The sequence below is a fragment of the Mirounga leonina genome, unplaced genomic scaffold, assembly GCF_011800145.1.
Source record: "Mirounga leonina isolate KUSES-001 unplaced genomic scaffold, KU_Mleo_1.0 Mir_178, whole genome shotgun sequence".
Classification (NCBI taxonomy): domain Eukaryota; kingdom Metazoa; phylum Chordata; class Mammalia; order Carnivora; family Phocidae; genus Mirounga; species Mirounga leonina.
This window is the reverse complement of record NW_023270464.1, coordinates 22241564-22261462: the sequence shown is the minus strand read 5'-3', so window position 1 is coordinate 22261462 and position 19899 is coordinate 22241564. Positions and strand designations below refer to the sequence as shown.

At 53.3% G+C, this 19899-nt stretch overlaps 1 protein-coding gene across 1 annotated transcript in view; it reads right to left on the bottom strand.

The window, feature by feature from the left end:
* The window catches only part of ACAN (aggrecan), a 35946-nt gene extending 17054 nt beyond the window's left edge, over positions 1-18892 (bottom strand). The window contains exons 1-11 of the mRNA XM_035024348.1: positions 18823-18892; positions 16153-16536; positions 15087-15261; positions 13351-13478; positions 11774-12067; positions 9645-10070; positions 7622-7796; positions 6975-7102; positions 5414-5707; positions 3325-3537; positions 1-524 (exon numbers count right to left, since the gene is read on the bottom strand). The exon at positions 1-524 is cut by the window's left edge and continues 2569 nt beyond it. Coding sequence (XP_034880239.1) covers positions 1-524; positions 3325-3537; positions 5414-5707; positions 6975-7102; positions 7622-7796; positions 9645-10070; positions 11774-12067; positions 13351-13478; positions 15087-15261; positions 16153-16536; positions 18823-18892 — 2811 coding nt within the window. The remainder of the gene's footprint in view (positions 525-3324; positions 3538-5413; positions 5708-6974; positions 7103-7621; positions 7797-9644; positions 10071-11773; positions 12068-13350; positions 13479-15086; positions 15262-16152; positions 16537-18822) is intronic.
* Between the last annotated feature and the right edge of the window lie 1007 nt (positions 18893-19899).

The following is a 19899-nucleotide window of genomic DNA, read 5'->3' as shown; positions in this document are numbered from 1 at the left end:
CTCTACTCCAGAGACAGAGACTTCTGGACCTTCTCCAGAAGGCAGCCCGCTGAGGTCCCCTACTCCAGAGGCAGAGGTCTCTAGGCCCTCACCTCCAACTTCAGGAATGCTGGACCATGTAATTTTATCTTCATCCCCTGAGGCCAGTCCACTTCCCACAGGCAGGCCTGATCCCACAGCAGATGTGAGCCCACTGGAGTCAAGATCTTCAGAGGGCAGTCCACTTGCACTTTCCCCTGAGGGTTGCCCAATGGAGTCCAGACGTCCTGAAACTTCTCCACTGCCTGTGAAGTCACCACTGACTTCAGGTACACCGGATGCCTCCCCAGAGCCTGGCAGCTCAGTCCCACTGGGCACTGGGGGTGAAAGTGTGGACAGCTCCTCCCAGGGGAGCGGTTCCTCTGAGGGGGATGGCCCTTCCGAGGGGGACGGCCCCTCTGAGGCTGAGGGCACTTCTGTTCCAGAAGGGCCTTCTGTGCTCTCCTCTGTTGCTGCACTGGTGGGAGGCCACGTTGGAGGGATCCCTGGAGGAAAGGAAGAAGATGAGGCATGGATTTACTTTAGTAACTCTGCTCTATTTGAGGCTCACCCATTCCTTCCACAGTAAAACTTTTCTTCAGAGGTATGCTCCCATGTTTTCTAATGGAACCTTGCACAGTGTCTGGGGAAGGACGGAGGGAGGGGACCAGGAAACTATGCTCTTTGAGACTCCAGGGGGTGCCATCCACACAACCCAGGCAAGTAGGGGCCTGGCTCCCCTGGAAAGTAATGGAGGTCACCTCTCAAGTACCTCCACACGATCATCTCATTTATCTAAACCCATGATTTGCAAAGTGTGGTCCCTGGACCAACAACACCAGCATTACCTGGGAGCCTGATAGAAAAGCACGTTCTCATACCCCACCCCAGTCCCTCTGGGGACTCTAGGATGGGGGCAGCATGTCGTCTTTTTTTTTTTTTCAATTTTTATTTTATTTTTAAAAATATTTATTTGTTTATTTTAGAGAGAGGGAGAGAGCGAGAGCGTGAACGGGGGGAGGGGCAGAGAGAGGGAGACAAGCAGACTCCCCACTGAGTGGGGAGCCCAACACGGGGTTTGATCCCAGGACCCTGAGATCATGACCTGAGCGGAAACCAAGAGTCTGACACTTAACTGACTGAGCCACCCAGGCACGTTGTCTTTAAATAAGCCCCTTCCTCACCCCCCCACCCCGGAACCCTCACAATGCTGATGCCCCCCTTGAGTTTGAGAATCATTCATCCAAAGCCATCCCTCCGAGGCAGGGGAGGCCAGACTACTAGTACTGTTGGCAAAAATACATCATTTTTGTAAATTCTGAGAGTGCTATTGAAAAGGATTTGGAAAACAGAGTGAAAAAGTCTCATCATTCTAAATAATCATGGTTGCATTACTTTCTTTCCATCTTGTTTCCCTTGGCATTTAAAAATAGCCTAGCTGGTTGGGCACCTGGGTGGCTCAGTCAGTTGAGCGTCCGGCTCTTGGTTTTGGCTCAGGCCATGATCTCAGGATCATGAGATCAAGCCCGCTGTCGGGCTCTGTGCTCAGCACGGTGTGTGCTTAAGATTCTTCTCTCTCTCCCTCTGCCCCTTACCCCCACTTGCCTGTGCACGCACGCACTCTCTCTCCAAATAAATAAATAAATCTTAAAAACCAAAACAAAACAAAACAAAAAACACCTAGCTGGGACTGGACCTTGCATGTTCTTTTGGGCTTATTTCTCAGGTAGAGGACCTGAACCAAGCAGGTGCTAGTTCCATTGGGCAGGCTCACAGCCTACTCTGGCTTACAGCAGAATCCTGGAGGTGGGTGGGGGGTTCAGGATAGTAGTGGTGGCTTACAAGAGGGTGTTAGGGGGGTGTGTGTGTACACATATATATACCAGAAACACTCTGGGGTGGCCACTAACAGTCATGATAAAACGTTTCTCTTTTAAATAAATTTAGGTTTCTTTTTAAAAGCAAGTCAATTTAAAGAAAGAGACTTAGAGTTAACAACAGTACAGATGATTCCTGATATGGCCAAGGTAGTAGGGAACTGAAGAATGGAAAATATTTCTAGGGGCCCGTTGGACTCCCTTCCCATGGAAACTCCCACTGGTCGCTGCCAGAATCCTGTGCCAAGCCACACACTCAGGCCAGACAGGACTTGGTTATTCTTGTCCTGGTGAAGGGTATGTTCCTTCCGGCATAGCACTTGTCCAGGCCTTGACTCCAGGCGGCGTAGAGCTGGCCGGTATGTCCTGGTGAAGGGTATGTTCCTCCAGACAGGCAGGTATGACTGCTGGGTGAGGTCTCCGGGCCAGAATCCCACCTGCTCTGCTGATACACCCTCACCTTCCGGCATGGAGGGAGGCCAGACTTTGCATTTCCAGCACCCAGCCTGGCATGACTGAACTGCTTGGGAACAGTGCACTGAATGAGTGACTACGTGAAGTAATGCGAAGCTCTGATATACTCATTTCTTCAAATGAACCTGTCCCCCGGCAAGCTGACTACTAAGCACACACACATTATTGGGCATTGCTTTAATTCATCCTTACCCAAACTGGGCCATATACGAATGCGCTATGGGTTTTGGGACACTTTGAATACATCCCCCCCTCTGCATCATAGCACTTATTAGCATATCCAAGGCACTGAGAAGGTCTGCAGTGAGGAAAGCTGTTAATCTTTCTGTAAGTCAGCCTATCCCAAACCTTGTGGCCACAAAACAATTTTTCCAACACGGTTAGGGGACTGAAGCTTTTATCCCATCAAGTTTCATCTGATTTGACCAGGACAGATGGGGCTCAGGAGGTACTGGCTGGGGTTGCCTGGCCCAGAAGAGGGACACAGAAGGAGGAGCAAGACAAGGGGACGGGTCACAGTCACACTTCCAACGACCCCTCTAGGTCCTTTCCCCACTATTGGAGATCTGCCTACAAGAGAGTTTGTAAAAGGTTAGAGGGTAGAGGTGTAAATGCAGGAGGACAGACTGAGAGCCCTCTGATCGGCTCAGTGATGGGCAGCGTAGTGTGTAGGTGGGAGAAATAAAAAGAAGGGAACAGCGAGTTGTGGGGTGGAGAGAGAGAGAGAGGGAGAGAGAGGTGTGTTTTATGATCAAGGTTGCCCCTTCTTTGCCTTGGCAGTTGTCCTAGAGGCCACTTGAGGTGGCTGACCTTGCCCCCGGCAGCATATCCAGCTAGTGTTAGGGCCAGGGAAACAGAGCACAGGTCCCAGGGAGAGAACCACTCCTGGGCCACAGCCTAGGCAGACGGGCACGTGCGACGTCAGGGTACACCCCAGAGCCCTGGCCGTACAGACCTGGCGGTGGGGAAGTGCCCGCTGGGCTGTAGGCTGCTTCCCATTCCGTCTGGTTTTCTGGCTCAATGGTGAAGTCCGGGATTGCGGTGGTCTCCTCCACCCCGGGGACAGCAGCCACACCAGGCCCCACCTGGGTAGCCATCCAGTCCTCCACGACAGACGGGGTGGGTGTGCCACCCTCCTCTTCTCCTGGAGAGGGCGCTGCTGAGACACCTAAAGAGAGGTGCATGGTGAGCGTTCTTTCCTGCCAGCCACCCATCCCAGGTTGGCCCTTCTCCAGGGGGACTAGGGGATTTTGAGGGGGACCAGGCTGGTGCAAAAACTTTGCTGGACCTCGACCTCTGCCCGCACCCCCCGCCAAGCCCAGTAAGATGGCTCCTGTCTTCTGTGAGAGCTGACTGCCTCACTTACACAATATTGATATGCACAGACCATCAGTACCCCCATTGTTTCAGGGCGGTCTGGGGCATCCCTTCTGCAGAATGTATTATACGTGCCAGGCATTGTTTAAAGGTGTTATGTATATAAAATCATTTTACCCCACAACAGCCTTATGAGATAGATACTATGATCTCATTTACAGATAGGAAAACTAAGGCACAGAGTTAAATGACTTGCCCAGGGCCACTGGCTTATAAATGGCAAATCTCGTCTTCGAAGGCAAGTATCTGGTGCCAGACTACTCTACTCTCGATGACGGCACGACGCTGCCTCTCTTGGGGACAGATTAGGTTCCAAGTATGTCTGGGTCAAAAATAGGAGGCTGCTGTTTAAAATCCACGATCGTTCTGGCACTGGAGGCCGAAGGCAGGATTTATTGATGGGGGTAACTGTTTTGGTTTAGGGGAAACCAGCGGTGGGCTCGGTCGGGAAGGAGGCCAAGCCTCTTTGCAGTTACAGAAAAGACCAAGTTCCCGGAGGGTGGGGGCCCGTAGGCGTGCAAGGCTAAGAATGTCCTGGGAGGCTAACTGGTTTGGCTTCTGCTGCCCAGACCAGGGAGAGGGGTACCAACACAGGAGCCTCAACACATCCTCTGGGAGGAGTTTGGCTTTCTTGAGGCTGCACAGTGGGGCTGAGCTTCCTTTGAACTGGGTTTTCAAAGGTGACTCCGGAAGTCTGAGAAGCTGGCGAAAGCTCAGGCTTTATTTTTTGTTAACTTTGTTTTGAACTAATGATACATTCACAGGAAGTTACAAAGACACTCAGTTTTGATGCATCAGATATAAAACATGGCCCAAGCTGTGACTACAATCTACATGGCAGTAGATGGAGACCCGGGGGTCTCATCTGGGCAGAGCCCAGCATGGCCTTGGCCACGCCCTAGCCACACCCCTTGGGCTGTTTGATGACATCACTCTCAGAACTCCCGCAGGTAATGAGGATGGATTGATGCGGCAGTGGGTCCTCAGCGTGGCTCAATTAAAACCATGAATTTCTGGTGCTTAGTGAAGAGTAAAAGAATACTTTGACTCAACACGTCACAGACATATTTATAGGCGGAAGAAAATTTGGCAAGGGTGTACAAATTAAAACAGTATATATATGTGTATGTGTGTGTTATTTGTAATGATAAGGATAACATTTACTGAGAATTTATTTTTTTTTTATCATTTTTTTTTATTCTTATGTTAATCCCCTTACTGAGAATTTATGATGTCCCAGGCACATCGCCACGTGTTTTGTATGCACTATCCCAGCTTATCCGCACAGCGACTCTTTGAGGCAGGAACGATTATATCACTATTTTATAGACGAAGCAGAGGAACAGAGAGGTTAAGTGACTTGCCCTGGGTTACACAGCCACTAAGCAGCAGAGCTATAATTAAAATTCAGGTCTGCCTGATTTTAGAGCCCCAGTTCTCACTCATCTCTCTCTGCTGGTCTCTGGGGGACCTTTAGAAGGATGTGCTTGCCTTGGGGTCAACGCCTAAGGTCATGCTAGCCCCAGAGCTGTCCCTGCCCCAGAGGGGCTGAATTTTTCCTCCTTGCTCTGATGGATGGAGATAGTGGACGGGGGCCAGAAGGGGTGAACCCAGAGGAGTTGCGCGCCAGACAGAAGGGAGGCTGGAGGAGAGGCGAGAAAGCATACCTCGGAAGCAGAAGGCGTGGTGCCGGGACAGCGGGTCGGGGAGGCCTGTCTGGTTGGGGTAGAGGTAGACGGTTCTCACGCCTGGCTTGTCTCCACCGCACGAGGGCCTCGGGGTGACGATGGGGTAACGGAGGCTGCCGTCCGCCAGCCAGCCGGCATAGCACTTGTCCAGGCCTTGACTCCAGGCGGCGTAGAGCTGGCCGGTGGAGGCCAGGGTGGCGTTGTGAGATTCACAGAATGCCAGAGCTTCCTGGAAGGTGAACTGCTCCAGGCGTGTGACGAAGAACACCTCCCCTGAGGGCAGAATCAGGTGGCACGTGTGACCCTCATTGCCCACAGCCGGAGCGACTTCTGCTCACCCAGGGGGAGGGGGCAGAGGGGACACGGCAACTGAATTGAGACCAGTCGGTCCTTCTACGTGGGAACAACCTTCCCTCCTTCCGTCTTCTCTAGATTGTCTGGTCACATTTGGCAGCCCCCCCCCCGACCCCCTGTGCTCCCCGCTCCACCACAGCACTCAAGCATGGAGCTCCTGGATGCCGAGGACTGGCAGCCCCTCACCCCCACCCCTGGGAACTCATCGCAGGGGAGGGGCGGGTCCTGGAACCACTCTTGGGGTTCGGGTCCCCACACGCAGAATGGTACCCAGGTGCCTGTCTGATCTGGGAGAAGGAAGTTCACATTCACTGAATACCTACTTTTTTTTTTTTTTAATATTTTATTTATTTATTTGACAGAGAGAGACACAGCGAGAGCGGGAACACAAGCAGGGGAAGTGAGAGAGAGAGAAGCAGGCTTCCCGCCGAGCAGGGAGCCCGATGCGGGGCTCGATCCCAGGACCCTGGGATTACGACCTGAGCCGAAGGCAGACGCTTAACCACTGAGCCACCCAGGCGCCCCCACTGAATACCTACCTGTACCAGGCACTTGTCACACATATCTCATTTAACGCTCACCAAAGGCTCTCATATGAGCACAGTCAACTCCTATTTTATAGATGAGGAAACTAAGGCCCAGAGAGTTTAAGTAACTTGCCCCAGGTCCCAAAACAAGTGAGTGGGTATGCCGAAATCTTTCCAGAACACCAGCATTTCCAAAATTGGGTTCAGTGGAATAGTAATTTGGTGATTATAAGTGAAATGAAAAGAAATGAAATGAAACAAAAGAAAAGGTCTGTGGTTAAGTAAGCTTGCGCTGCTTGGTTAAGCAGAGTTAAAGAGGTTTTCTCCTGCAGGATTTCTCAGTGTCTTTGATTTGTTCCTGGGCATCAGGACTCTCCACGAGGCAGGTGGCGTATATGACATTTATTTGTAATAAGTAAAGACTCATTTATCAGCAGAAATCACTGCTTTTTTAAGGAACCAGTGCTTGCTTGCAGTGCTGGGGGAACCCACATGAACCACACAGGAGGGAGAGAAGGAGCTTGATCTTAGGGAGGGGCTGGGCCAGCCTTTCTTAAACAGGAACCGAACTGGGTGGATGGTAGTTCCCCCTCCTCTTTGTGTCTCCCCATCAGCCCCCTGCCTAGCTGGGGCCCAAAATGCGAGAACATGGGCCGTACCCTCAAGCCTGTCCACGTAGCAGTAGACATCATAGGTTTCTGATGGTGGCCGCACACCGTAGGTCCTGACCCCTGGGCTGCTGTCTTTGTCACCCACACACGGGGTCCGTGGGCTCACGATGGGGTATCTGCAAGGGAGGGCAGGAGGGGCACATGAAGGCCTGTTCCAGAGGCTGGGGGATGCAGGGCCCAGGGAGGGACTGGCTGGTCTCTCTCGGGGACTTGGGCAGGGCACATCTTCAGTTGTCTGGTGGGATGCAAACCGGGAGGGAGCTCCTCATGCAGCAATGTCCCTGTGTGGCTGGGGGAAGGGTCTGGAGGCCGCTGGGGGATTCCTGGCTTCTGAAGAGAGCCCGTTATATGGAAGGGCACTAAATCAAGCTGGAGGGGAGATTCTCCCTCTCTGTCCCTTGGGGGTAAATGACCAAGGACTTAATATCACCTGGGGCCCTTCCCCACCCACTCAGAATATGCCTTGCTTCTGGGGGAGAAATTAAGGGAGGAGCCACGGAGTCATTAATTAATTAATTACTGCACAGTGTAGCAGGTGCCCATTCTGCTGGCTGCCGTGACAGGTTCTGCTCCCCAAGCCCAACCTCTCATGGTCGGCTTTGGGCTGGGGGGTGCTGGAGGGGCTCGTCCTTCACCTGACGGTCTGGTCCTGCAGCCAACCAGCGTCACATTGCTCGTAGCCTGCTTCATAGGCGGCCTGGAGCTGTTCTGGAGAGGCCATGACGGCCCCAGTACGCAGGCAGGCCTGCTGAGCCTCCTCAAAGGTCAGTGAGTAGCGGGTGGAGCCAGGCCGGTAGTGGAACACAACCCCTGCGTGGGGAGGAGAGGAAGAGAAGGAGAGACAACGTAGGCTCAGGGCATGGACTGGTTACCACAATGCCGGGGCCCGCAGGGCCTGGTTCTTCGGCTTTGAGGGCAGGGAGGGAGCCCTGGCTCCTTCAGGAATGACTCCCCTTCATCCCCTCCTTCCTTTCCTACTTCTGATCCTGTTCTTAACTGAGTTGGTTCCCTCTGCTTGTTCAAGCTGCTCCTGAAATCCATCTCCCTGAGAGAGGCTTGGAGGACTCTTTTGCCCTGGGTTTCCCAACCCTCCTCTTTGGGCTCCTCACTCCTAGGCTGCTCATTTGTCCCTTTACTCTTCAAAACAAATGCCTTTTCCTCATTATAAAAAGAATAAGCATTCATCAAAGAACATTTGGAAAATACAGAAAAGGCTAAGGAACATATCGAACAATCACTGGCATTTCTTCTCCCTGGCCCAGGGCCCAGGGGGTGGGTGCCTGCCCGGAAAGTGCTGGCCAGAGATTTTGTGGGTGTGCACTGAGCACATTCTGGGGAGTGGCCTCGTGGCTTTTGCCAGGTTCTCAAAGGGGCAGAGCCCTGTCCTTGAGCTGCCCACTTACTCTGCCTCTCCCGTTGTATTCTGCTGCCTACACATCCCATTCGTCTCTGTTTCTGACACTTCCCGGGGTGATTGGCCAGGTTATGTCACAGCTTCAAATCCCTGGTCTGATACTGTCCCACGTCCCTTATCCTGTCCTGTGGCCAATGCTCATCTGTCCCTTGGCTCACGGAGCCAGTGGGACTCTTTCCAGTCCTGGGCTAACCCTGGGACCCAGCCAATCAGGGGGTTACCCCAAAACTTTGAAACAATTTCTCCTTCCCAACAGATTGTATTCATCTGGGCAATTCAGGCTGAAATCCCACTTGGTGGCATCCTGGGTGTGATGGTGGATGGCAGTGTCCATCTGCTCTTCCCCCAGGAGGGGACACCAGTGAGGTCTTTACGAAAGCCACCCCAGAATGTGCTTCCTGTTCTTGCATTGGAGCTTGGGGATCAGCTGAGCTCTATAACATCCCAAGCCTCCAGACTTTTATTAAGCATCTGGAACACCCCCATCCTAGAAGAGGGACTGGCAAGCATTTTCTGGAAAGGGACGGATAGGACACAGTTTAGTCTTCGTGGGCTCAATGGTTTCTGTCACAACTACTCAGCTCTGCGGCTGTAGCCTGAAAAGGGCCAGACAACACACTGACGAGTAGCTGTGGCTTTTGTTCTAGTCCAACTCTCTTCATGGACATTGAATCTTGAATTTTATGTCATTTTCATTATACAGCACAAAAGATTATTCTCACTCCGACTTTGTCGCCCAACTACTTAAAACTGTAAAGCGATCCTTAGGGTGTGGGCCATAGAGAAACAGGTGGCAAGCTGATGTGGCCGTTCGGAGCTTGGTTTGCTGACCCCCGGCCCAGAAGGTCAGCTCTGTGAGGAGCCCCAGGGTCACCTCGTACAGCGGTTTTCAAGCGACTCTGTTCTGTGGTGGTGCCTGATGGGGTGTGGGGGGGTGGTGGTCCTGGACAAAAGAACCCCAGTTCTTGGTCCTGCTTCACCTAGACCCATGTGGTATCTTTACCTGTTGACACATACTCCAGTTTCCACCTCTGACTTCATTTGAAGGAAACGCTTTGTGGCAAAAGAGTGTGGGGGCCACTCTCTGGCCTACCCCCTTGTTTGACAAGCAAGGAGAACGGAGTCTGAGAGAATGAAGGCTTCGCCCAGGTCTCAGGCTAAGTTGAAGGTATAGATCCTTAGGCCAAGTTCTTTCCACCTGCCCCCCCAGCCCCCATGCAGCCCCCTGAGGGGCGGACACTTACCCCCTGGCAATCGTGGCCGCCCCGAAACTTCGGCTGCGCCTGGGACTGCGGTCACCTGCACGACATGGTCCTCACTGGTGAAGGCGGTGAAGGCCGGGCCGGGCGTGGCGGGAACACTCCAGGGCCCGGTGGCCTCTCCAGTCCTGTTCTCAGCCTCAGGGAAGGCAGAGGTCCCTCCATCGGGGGCAAACGTGAAGGGCTCCTCGGGCTCCGGGGCAAACGTGAAGGGCTCCTCGGGCTCCGGGACAGTGGGGGAGACGCCAAAGATGGGTTTCACAGTGAGGATCACGTTGCCTCGGGCTTCACCCTCGGTGACGTTTCGGGGCAGGGGCAGCTCCATGTCAGGCCAGGTCACTGTCTGGATGGTGATGTCCTCCTCGCCACCCACCCCGAAGAAGTTTTCTGGGATATCCACGAAGTCTTCACCTGGGGTGGGGAGGAAGATGGGCTTTAGTGGCTCAACCTGGGGCTGGCTTGAGGGAGACGAGCATCGGATCCACCTCCTCCCCTTGCCAGGGAAGGAAAGCACCTGTGGTGTGCCTGGGAGCCTCAACTCTGTGAGTACTCATTCTAGGAGGCTTCCATCTCCTTTTGCCAGAATGCCAAGACATCATACCGTGAGGTATTGGCCAAGTGGCTCACCACTTGTATAACCGGTCTGGCTCCAACATCCCTTCCTGATCAATGCCCGCCGCCTCCTCACCTATCTTCCAGGTACCTGATGTTGTAACTAGCCAGCAGGACAATGTAAGTCAGTTACAAAGTGGAATTGAGAAATCTTGCCAAAGATGTAGGAGCCCATGCTATGATGAAAGTGACCAAAGACCACTGCCAGCCTCGGTCGCGAGCCAATGAGGGTCTGGCAGGAACAAGCCAGACAATCACTGAAGAAAGAGGAAACCCCCAGACGTGCTACCACTTCAAAAACGCTGGTTAGGGGGCGCCTGGGTGGCTCAGTCGTTAAGCGTCTGCCTTCGGTTCAGGTCATGATCCCAGGGTCCTGGGATCGAGCCCCGCATCAGGCTCCCTGCTCCACTGGAGGCCTGCTTCTCCCTCTCCCACTCCCCTTGCTTGTGTTCCCTCTCTCACTGTCTCTGTCAAATAAGTAAATAAAATCTTAAAAAAAAAAACAACAACAACGCTGGTTAGGATATTAAAGGGTTAAAAGAGGCTTTGGGGGAAATCCTCATTACTTTTGCAAAAAATGCCCCTCTTCGTGTAAAGTCAGGCCGTGAAAGCCAAACGGGAAGGAGGTAGGCCACTGTGTTGTTCCTAGTTTTGTCATAACAGGGGTGCAGCTCCATAGTATCCTTGTTCTTTTTCCTCTAAGAACTAGCATGTAATTGTAATGCTAACCCAGACTGTAAAATATGAAATAAAAATCTTATTTTTAAAAGTTTGAGTCTAGGGGCGGCTGGGTGGCTCAGTCAGTTAAGCGGCTGCCTTCGGCTCAGGTCATGATCCCAGGGTCCTGGGATTGAGCCCCACATCTGGCTCCCTGCTCAGCGGAGAGCCTGCTTCTCCCTCTCCCTCTGCCTGCCACTCTGCCTATTTGTGCTCTCTCTCTCTCTGTCAAATAAGTAAATAAAATCTTAAAAAAAAAGTTTTAGTCTAAGTTTTCAAATGAATTGTGGGTCAAAACTGCCCCCCCCACTCTTTTTTTTTTTTTTTTTAAGATTTTATTTATTTATTCATGAGAGACAGAGAGAGAGAGAGAGAGAGAGAGAAGCAGGCTCCCAAGGAGCAGGGAGCCCGATGCGGGACTCGATCCCAGGACCCTGGGATCATGACCTGAGCCAAAGGCAGACGCTTAACCATCTGAGCCACCCAGGCGCCCCCCCCCACTCTTTTTAATAACCATGTGGGTCTTCTTTTAAGTACACTGGATTCAAGAGGGTGGGTAACGGTGCCCGCCTGGTGGGGGCATGGTTTTGTGTCCGCCAACCTGGATCCTCCTGCTTACGGTGCTTCTCCCTTAGCTGTTCTAGGAGCTAGTGAAAACAGGGGGTGCTGAGACATGGGGCTCGGGTACCCTGTGGCCCCTTGAAGGGGCAGAAACCAATGCCCATTCCCAGCTCCCCTCCTCTGGGCCCCCATTTCCGTGGCATGACCCCTCCCCGCAGCCCCACCTGTGTAGCAGATGGCGTCGTAGTGGGACGAGGGGTCCGGGTAGCCCGTCTGGTTGGCGTGCAGGTAGACGGTCCGCACGCCCAGGAGGTTGCCCCCGCAGTTGGGCCGGGCCTTGGAGATGGGGTAGCGCACGCTGCGGTCAGCCAGCCAGCCAGCACTGCACATGTCCATGCCGCCCTGCCAGGCCAGGTAGAGCTGGCCCGTGGTGGCCAGCCGCGCGCCCAGCCGCCGGCACTCGTCGGCCGCCTCCTGGAAGGTGAACTTCTCCGGAGATGTCGCGTAGAAGACCTCGCCTGTGAAGGACAGGGCCGGCCGGGTGAGGACCTCTCTCGCCGCTCCTGTCCTGCATCCCCAGGGAATCCATGCGGCTCCTAGGCTCCAAAGCGTCCTGGCTCGCGCCCTGCTCTGAAACATCCCCCCTCCCAGGGCATCTTTCCTAGGAGTTAAGCATTGCCCATGCAAGCAATCCTTTAACAAAATTCAAGTTGTGATGGGAAGAGTAGGCATTAGACTTTGACCCTCAGAGCAGTGGTTCCCAAACCAGGGTCCATAAGGGCCTTGTGAGCTCTTTTTACTATTTCCACAAACCTAAGCATGTTGTGTGTGTGTGTGGGGGGGGGTAGGGGTGGGTGGTGGGCACCTGTTTCCGGGGAGGCCCTGGCTGTCCCCGCTCAGTGGCAGCTCTGATTGGCTGTGTCTTTGGTGAGCCAAGAATGGGAACACAAATACTTGCTCTTTAATAGGCCCTGGGCCCAGGGGTGAGAATGAGGAAAGGGAGCCTGGGGGTGAGAAAGCAGGGGACTGTCCCAGTCTCAGAATGAGCCATGTCCTCAGGTCTTATCTCCAGCCTGGGGGAAGCTTTGAACTTGGGTGGGGGTGGGGGCAGAGGCGGCAGAGCCTGGAATGTCAAGAGGGGTGATGGGTGCAGATGGGAGGAGGGGTGTCATCCACATGCCCGGGGAATTCGGGAAGCTCTGCTTGTGATCCAAATTAGCACCCCACACAAAGCAGAGAAAGACTCCGGGTTCCTTCCCACCACCGCCGAGGCTCTCCAGAACTGGCCCATTGGGACAGCCTGGATGGCGCTGGGGGCTGGCGGCAGGGAAGCTAGAGAGGGTAGAAAGGCAGCTGGCTTTCCTGGGAAGGACATTCCTGATGGGCCCACCCTAGAGTGGCCTGGGCTGTCCTTTGTGAGGGTGACAAGCCTGGGCTGGGCTTTACTGGTGCAGTGACCCTTGGGACAGTGATGGGCTGGTCAGAGCAGCAGGGGATCCTGGCTGGGAGGGGCAGTCCCAGCAGAGAGACAGAGACAAGCATTCTTGGGCCCAGTAGGGGTGCCAGACAGTTGGCAGGTGCCCGCGGCTACTGAGGCTCTTTCCAAAGTGGGGAGGGAGGGGATCTGTGGGCCCCTTCCTCCCCCCGCCTTCCCCCTACCCTCTCTGGGCATGGCAGAGAGGGGTCTGGTGTGTGCTGCCCTGGGTTCGTGCTCTGCCCCAGAGGAGGCCCACGTGATCCCTGGTGTCAGTGGGAGAAGGGGACAGACAGGGGTCTTGGGAAGGGGGCGGCGGGGCCTCACCCTCCATCTCCTCAGCGAAGCAGTAGACATCATAGGTCTCATTGGTGTCACGGATGCCGTAGGTCCTCACGCCTGGAAACTCATCCTTGTCCCCATAGCAGCCTTCCCTCGGAGTGTGGATGGGGTACCTGCCAGGAACACAGATGGGGTGTCGTGTGACACTCAGGGGACAGAAGGGGCCCGTGGCCTGGGCCCTGGTATCCTCCTCCCATGTGGGAGGAAACGGGGACTCCCTGATGTGTTTACCAGCATCTGCCCTGGATATGTGGACTGTTTGTCTTTACGGCTTTTCTTCCCCAAGGGTTATTGAGATACATGTTTTCACAGTTACCGGTGATTACAGGCAACCCCATTTGCTGAATATTTATCGGAACAGAACATCCAGGGCCTGGAAACCTTCTCTGTAGAAAGGCCAGATAGTAAATATTTTAGGTCTTGTGGCCCCTAGGGTCTCATCTTGACCCCTCAACTTTGCCACTGTAGTGCGAAACAACCAGAGTTCCCACACGACTTTACGTACGGAAACAAGGGTGGGTTGGATTTGGCCCGTGGGCCACCATTTGCTGACCCCTGCTTTGTATCATTTGAGTCGCACGTCCACCTGATGAGGCAAGTGCTAGAAACACTCCATTTTAACCTGGAAGAAACTGGGGCCCAGAGACGTTAAACAATCAGCCCAAGGTCACACAGTTTCTAAGTGTCAGAGCTGCGGTGGGAGCCCAGCTCTTGCCGAGGCCGTGGTGCGGGCTCTCGCACTATGCTAGGCTGCTGTCTTGTCTTGTTTCCTGTTGGTGGTATTTGTGTCCTAAGATCTGAAAGATCTACCCCAAGATCGCAAAGGTATTTTCCTTTGTTTTCTTCTGGAGGCTTTGCGGTTCTGGCTTTTCCATTCAGAGCTTTGATCCACCCTGAATGAATATCTCGTCTTTGCCTCGACAGGCTTGCTGTCATGGACTGAGATCCCTCGAGGGCAGAGCTCTGTCTGTCCCGCTGGGCTCCCCATCCCGCCACAGCTGCACTCAGGGAAAAAGGCGCCAAAAAGCTTAATTTATGCCTTGCCTTATTAAAAACAACGACAACAAAAGGCAGGCGGTTTACAAAAATACACAAAACACCAAAGCTTCAAGAAACTGAAGAAATCATGGCAAAGGGGAACAGGGGTAGGAAGGGTAATGATGTGTAATTTGCTCCTGTAGGGCAAAGTTGCTAGCAGCTGTTCATTCTGCCACAGGGCGAATGACAGGGATCTGGACAGGTCATGAGACTTCCATCAGCAGAGCCACCAGACATTCCAGAATGTGTCCTGCCCCCCCACAACCCGCCCCGGGAGCTCCTGTCTGAGATGGTCTGGGACAAGGGGCACATTTGCTTTATTGCTCATGCTGCATCTTCAAATGAATACAATGAGCCCCTTTTTTACAAAGTAAGGCACAGAAAGGCCTTCTGTGCAAGTTCTGTATTATTTTAAAATTCCTAGCGGCTACTAAAAGTATTTCCCCTGGAGCACTGGAGCTTTCTAGAAAAGCACGTGATGAATTTTTTTGCACGCAGAATACCTGACAGAGCATTCTATCTTTCCTCATAGCGCAACCGGACGGTCCCAAATCAAACGTTTGCTTCTGAATAACGACATAAGGATTGTTAGAGTCGGCCAAGGCATTGCTCCGGCCCCAGCCCAGGCTGGCCTGGTGTTCTAGCCCATCGCCCACCCCCCTCTGCGTGGCCCGGGGGCTCACCTGACAGTCTGGTCGGCCAGCCAGCCGGCGTCACACTGGTGGAAGCCATCCTCGTAGGCGGCCTGTAACTGTTCGGGGCTAGCAATGATGGCACTGTTCTGCAGGCAGGCCCGCTGGGCCCTGTCGAAGTCCAGCGTGTAGCGCGTGGAGATGGCTCTGTAATGGAACACAATGCCTGCAAGACACGCGCGGGCGGGAGAGCAGATCAGGCACAGCCTCCCATCATCGAAGTCCTCGAAGAATTATGGCTATGGTCAAAGGGGCCTTAGGGACCTCAGGTCTGGGCCTCTCGCTGATGCACAGATCTCCTCCCCACATTCGCGTGTGGTCCTTCTGCCTTTGCTGAAATACCTCCAGTGATGGAGACCTCACTACCTCACAGAGTATCTGTTTTGGATTTCTCTGATAATCAGAAAGTTCTTTGAATTGAACTAAAATCTGCCTCCTTTTACTTTTTTCTTGGCACTCCTGGGCCCCATATTTTCTTCGGGGAAAGAGACACTTAGAGCCCCATGTATCCTCAGCCCAGGGGCATCCTAGTGGGAATCCTGTCCTCAAGCCAACCAAGGACACAACCATTCTCCTTGGGCCATCGAGAGAAAGGGAACCAGGGAGACTTCGTCCCTTTCTCTGGCTCCTGGAGCTGAGAGTGGGGCTGGGGTGGGAGGTGGGGCAGGGAAAAGACATCTGGATGAAGAGTCAGGAGACCGCTCTGGTTCGCTTCCAGGGAAACTTCAGGCAGATCACCTAGCCTCAGTTTGCTTATCTGTAAAATGGGGATGATCACAAGGCCCACGGAGTCATGGGATTGCAGCAAATCACAAACTTTCATTTGCATGTGACGATGGCCAGGACGTTTTTAAATCCCTCAAAGTCCAGAGACAATGACAGTCCCAGCTCCATGTTATAGAGGCACAACTGAAGCTAAGTGACCTGACTCAGGTGGGTGCAAGCCAGTGGGGGAGGAGCTGGGATTTGAAAACCAGCCTGCCTTCGTCCAGTCCTGTGACGATACCCTTCTGGTTCTTTCCCCAGGTGAAGCAGTGTCCCTGTGGGAGGTTCTCACCTTTCACCACGACCTCTAGGGTAGCCTCGCTGTCCTCAATGCCGTGCATAACCTCACAGCGGTAGATCCCAGAGTCATTGGAGCGAAGGTTCTGGATTTCCAAGGTGGCATCACTGGGGATGGCCGGGTAGTTGGGCAGTGAGACCTTGTCTTGGTAGGCATTGTTGACCCGCACCTGCCCTTCTGTGGCTACGAGCAGTACCACCTCCTTCTCCTTGGAAATGCGGCTCCACTTGATTCTCGGGGCAAGGGGGGCGGTGGAGGGGGCGGTGGTCACAGGGTGCATGGGGTCGATGAAGTAGCAGGGGATGGTGAGGGAGCTCCCCAGGAGGACCCGCAGAGGGGACGGTTCAGGGATGCTGACACTCAGCGAGTTGTCAGGGTCTGTGGGGCAGAGACAGAACTGTTAGTGCCTGGACCACCACCCAGCCTCCCTGTCAGTCCTTCTGGAAATGACAAAATCCTGTGAGTGTGTCTGTATTTATAGGGGGGGGGGCGCTCTTGTACCACCTGGAATTCCCAGGAAGCTTTGCAACGCCTTTTCCAGAGCAGCATTCCTCAAGACACCTGGTCTCTGCACCTCAAGACTAGAAAAGGGTTGCAGAGGAGGGCAAGGAAAACTTTAGAGCTGAGATGCCCCTGTTTCTCAAACTGGGGTACCCCAGGGGATACCAAGCCATAAGAGAAACAGGACCCATCTTCCTGGAGTGACAGCTTGACACCAAGATTTTGGGAAAAATCACTTTCGGGCAGGAAAAATTGTGATGAGGAAGAAAAAAAAAATCCACATGATGTTTAAAGCTCAGATGCAAAACGACACAGACGTGTCCCACTTGAGGTCTGCTTTGGACTCCATCCTATCTTTGCTGAGGGACAAGGCATTCTCTCCTGCTGTTGGGGACTCAGGGGTGGGGGGCTGGCTGGAGAAGAGCAGACATTCACGTACGTCCGCAGAAAGTCAGACAGGGGTGGGGGTTGGCCGTGGGATATGATTAGCTCCACAAAACATCATGGAGAGTATTGGTAGAGAAGATGCAGCATGTTTACCAAATCCAGTTAGACGTAACTGTCCTTCCCCTGGAATGGGAAAGAAACAGCTTCTGCAAAAATTGCACCTTTCACAGCAGGTCACGCACTCATGGGACCCCTTTTTTTTTTCCAGGTTGAAAATAAAAATGTTTCAGGTATTTGTAGGTGGTAGATACATAACAGGGCAATGAAGGGGGGAGCCAGGAATGTTTGGGGGGGGTCCAGCCCTAACCTTTGATGTCCTGGGCAGCCACTACTAGGTCCTTCCACAAAAATCTCCCTCTGAATGCTCTGCCCTTGCCCCACAACACAGCATGGTTTTAGAGCTGGCTGTTCTCCGGTTCCCCAGGGAGAGCTAAAAGTGACTGCAGTACCCAATGCTGCAATTTTTAAAGCTCTCAACCAACCCTACGAACTGGTTTGCCTATGTAGGCAAACCACCCAGGTTACAGCCAGGGGCTGGATATTTGTGGGTCCTTGGGCGGGAGTACAGATGGAGACCCATATGTCCTATGTATAAATATTTAAAAGTTATAAATCAAGTCCACAGAATGTTAACTAAAATATGTTCTATCTTCCTATTTGACAATGATACCCTTTCAAAATGAAAAGCCAGATTCAAATTTAGAATTCTTGGATTCCTTAGAGTTTTGCATTGGGCTCTGGTGGCCAAGCAGGAGGCCGCCTCTTCTCTGCCAGTTCTCTGTACCGTGAGGGGTCTGTGCTTATCCCAGCCCTCACACCCCAGCTCTGTCCACACCCCACACAAACAGCCACCCCTTGACCTCTCCCTTAGGCCTGGGGCGGCTCTCACCAAGAGCATGGTCCCCTGTCTTGGAGGATGGGCCCTGGAAGTGGCTTGGGTCCACTTGGGCAGGGAATTTTGGGCATCCTGGGTATCCAGAGTGTGGTCTAAAGGGAGAGCATAGATCTGTGTGGACATGTCCCTACAGACCCCTTGAACTTGAAGGAGCACTGGGGCTGGAGGAGGGCCAGAGGGAAGCCTCTAAAGTGCGTGGCCCAGAGCAAAACCCATCCTGCAGCCAGTGGGTAGTTTGCCCATTTGATTGAGGGCTCGATGATCAGAAACCCACCTCGTGCCTGCCATATGCGAGAGACCACGCGGGGTCTTCCCGAGGACGGCTTGCCAAGAAAAACAAAGACCTGTGTGATGTGTTGGGGACTTCTTTCTGTTTCTCAAGGAATGGTCTCTTCTTTGACGTTCCAGCTGATCCTCCCTTGGCAGCTTTTCCTCTTTTGGCTTATCTATAATCCTGCCCCAACCCCAAGCTCAGTGTGTGGCGGTTTTGGGTAGGATCCATGGAGAGGAGATGGGAAGACGGGCGCCTGCCAGGAGCGCTCCCCCTCAGCTGTCCGTCCGAGAGGGTGGCCGGGAGCAGGATTACGTGCGCAAGGGCTCCCGGATGCGTGCGTGTGAGTGTGTGCGTTCAGACGCATGGGCGCTCTCCCCTTGCGGCTAGGCTTGCCTTCGACAGAAAAGGGGCGGGCAGGGCCAGGAAAAGGCCAGGAAAGGGGAGATTATGTCCCTGGGAGCAGCAGTACCAAGTTCAGGACCCAGGACCCAGAATCCAGTCTTCTGTGGCTGCTGGATGCGTGAGACACGCATGGGGGTGTCCTTACCCGAAGCTTCTAGTGAGCTGGCTGCTGTGATGACCCTCAGAGTCACAAACACCAGGAGTAAAGTGGTCATAGTTCACCTGGCAGAAGAGAGGGAGAGGGGTTAGTTGGAGGTTCGGACACGGGGAGGGTGAGGGTCACGTGGCACACGACACAAGGTGATCAATTCCACGCGCAAGGATCTGAAGTCACATCAAGATAAGGCGGCTGCGTGTGGTTCGAGGGGTGTCTCCTCCAAGAATCCTCTCTTCACAAAGTCTTCACAGATTTCTCAGTTTAATTACACGAGTGGGCTGGAAACCTCCTCCCGTCTCTTCCAGGGCACTTCCCAGCTTCTAACCTGCAGAGGCTCGTTCTGAAGGATCCCTGTGATGGCTGATATTATGTCAACTTGACTGGGCCCTGGGCTGCTCAGATATTTGTTCAAACATTATTCTGGGTGCGTCTGTGAGGGTGTTTTTGGATGAGGTGAACATTTAAGTTGGTAGACTAAGTAAAGCAGATTGCCCTGATAATGTGGGTGGGCCTCATCCAATCAGTTGAGGGCATGCATAAAACAAAAAGACTGAACCGCCCCCAGGAGAGAGATAATTCCTCCTGCCTGATGACCCTCAAACTGCCTTCAGATTTGAACTGAAACATTGGCTCTTACACCTCCAGAATCATGTGAGCCAGTTCCTTACAGTGAATCTCTTTTTCTATAGACCCACACATCCAATTGATTCTGTCTCTTTGGAGAAGTCTACTATAATCCCCCCAGGCCCGGAGAAATGAAATGAGTTAGCCAACCTCCCTGATGGAATCCAGGCCTGCCCCCAACTTCTAATGTGGGAATCTTGTGTGTTTTTAGGATGAAGAATGCTCCAAGCTTTCGAACACAATTCACAGGGGCCCGGTTCAGGCCAGGGGAAGGATGCCCATCCAAAGAGCTCTTGCGGAGGCTCTGGGATGGACAGAATAATCATGGAGGAGAGCAGTGAGAACCCAGGACCCCCGGAGCCCTCTTACTGGCCCAGACAATGACTTCATGGGAAGCAGAAAAGACTTCCTTATTGTTATCTGCTGTAAAACTGTCAGGCC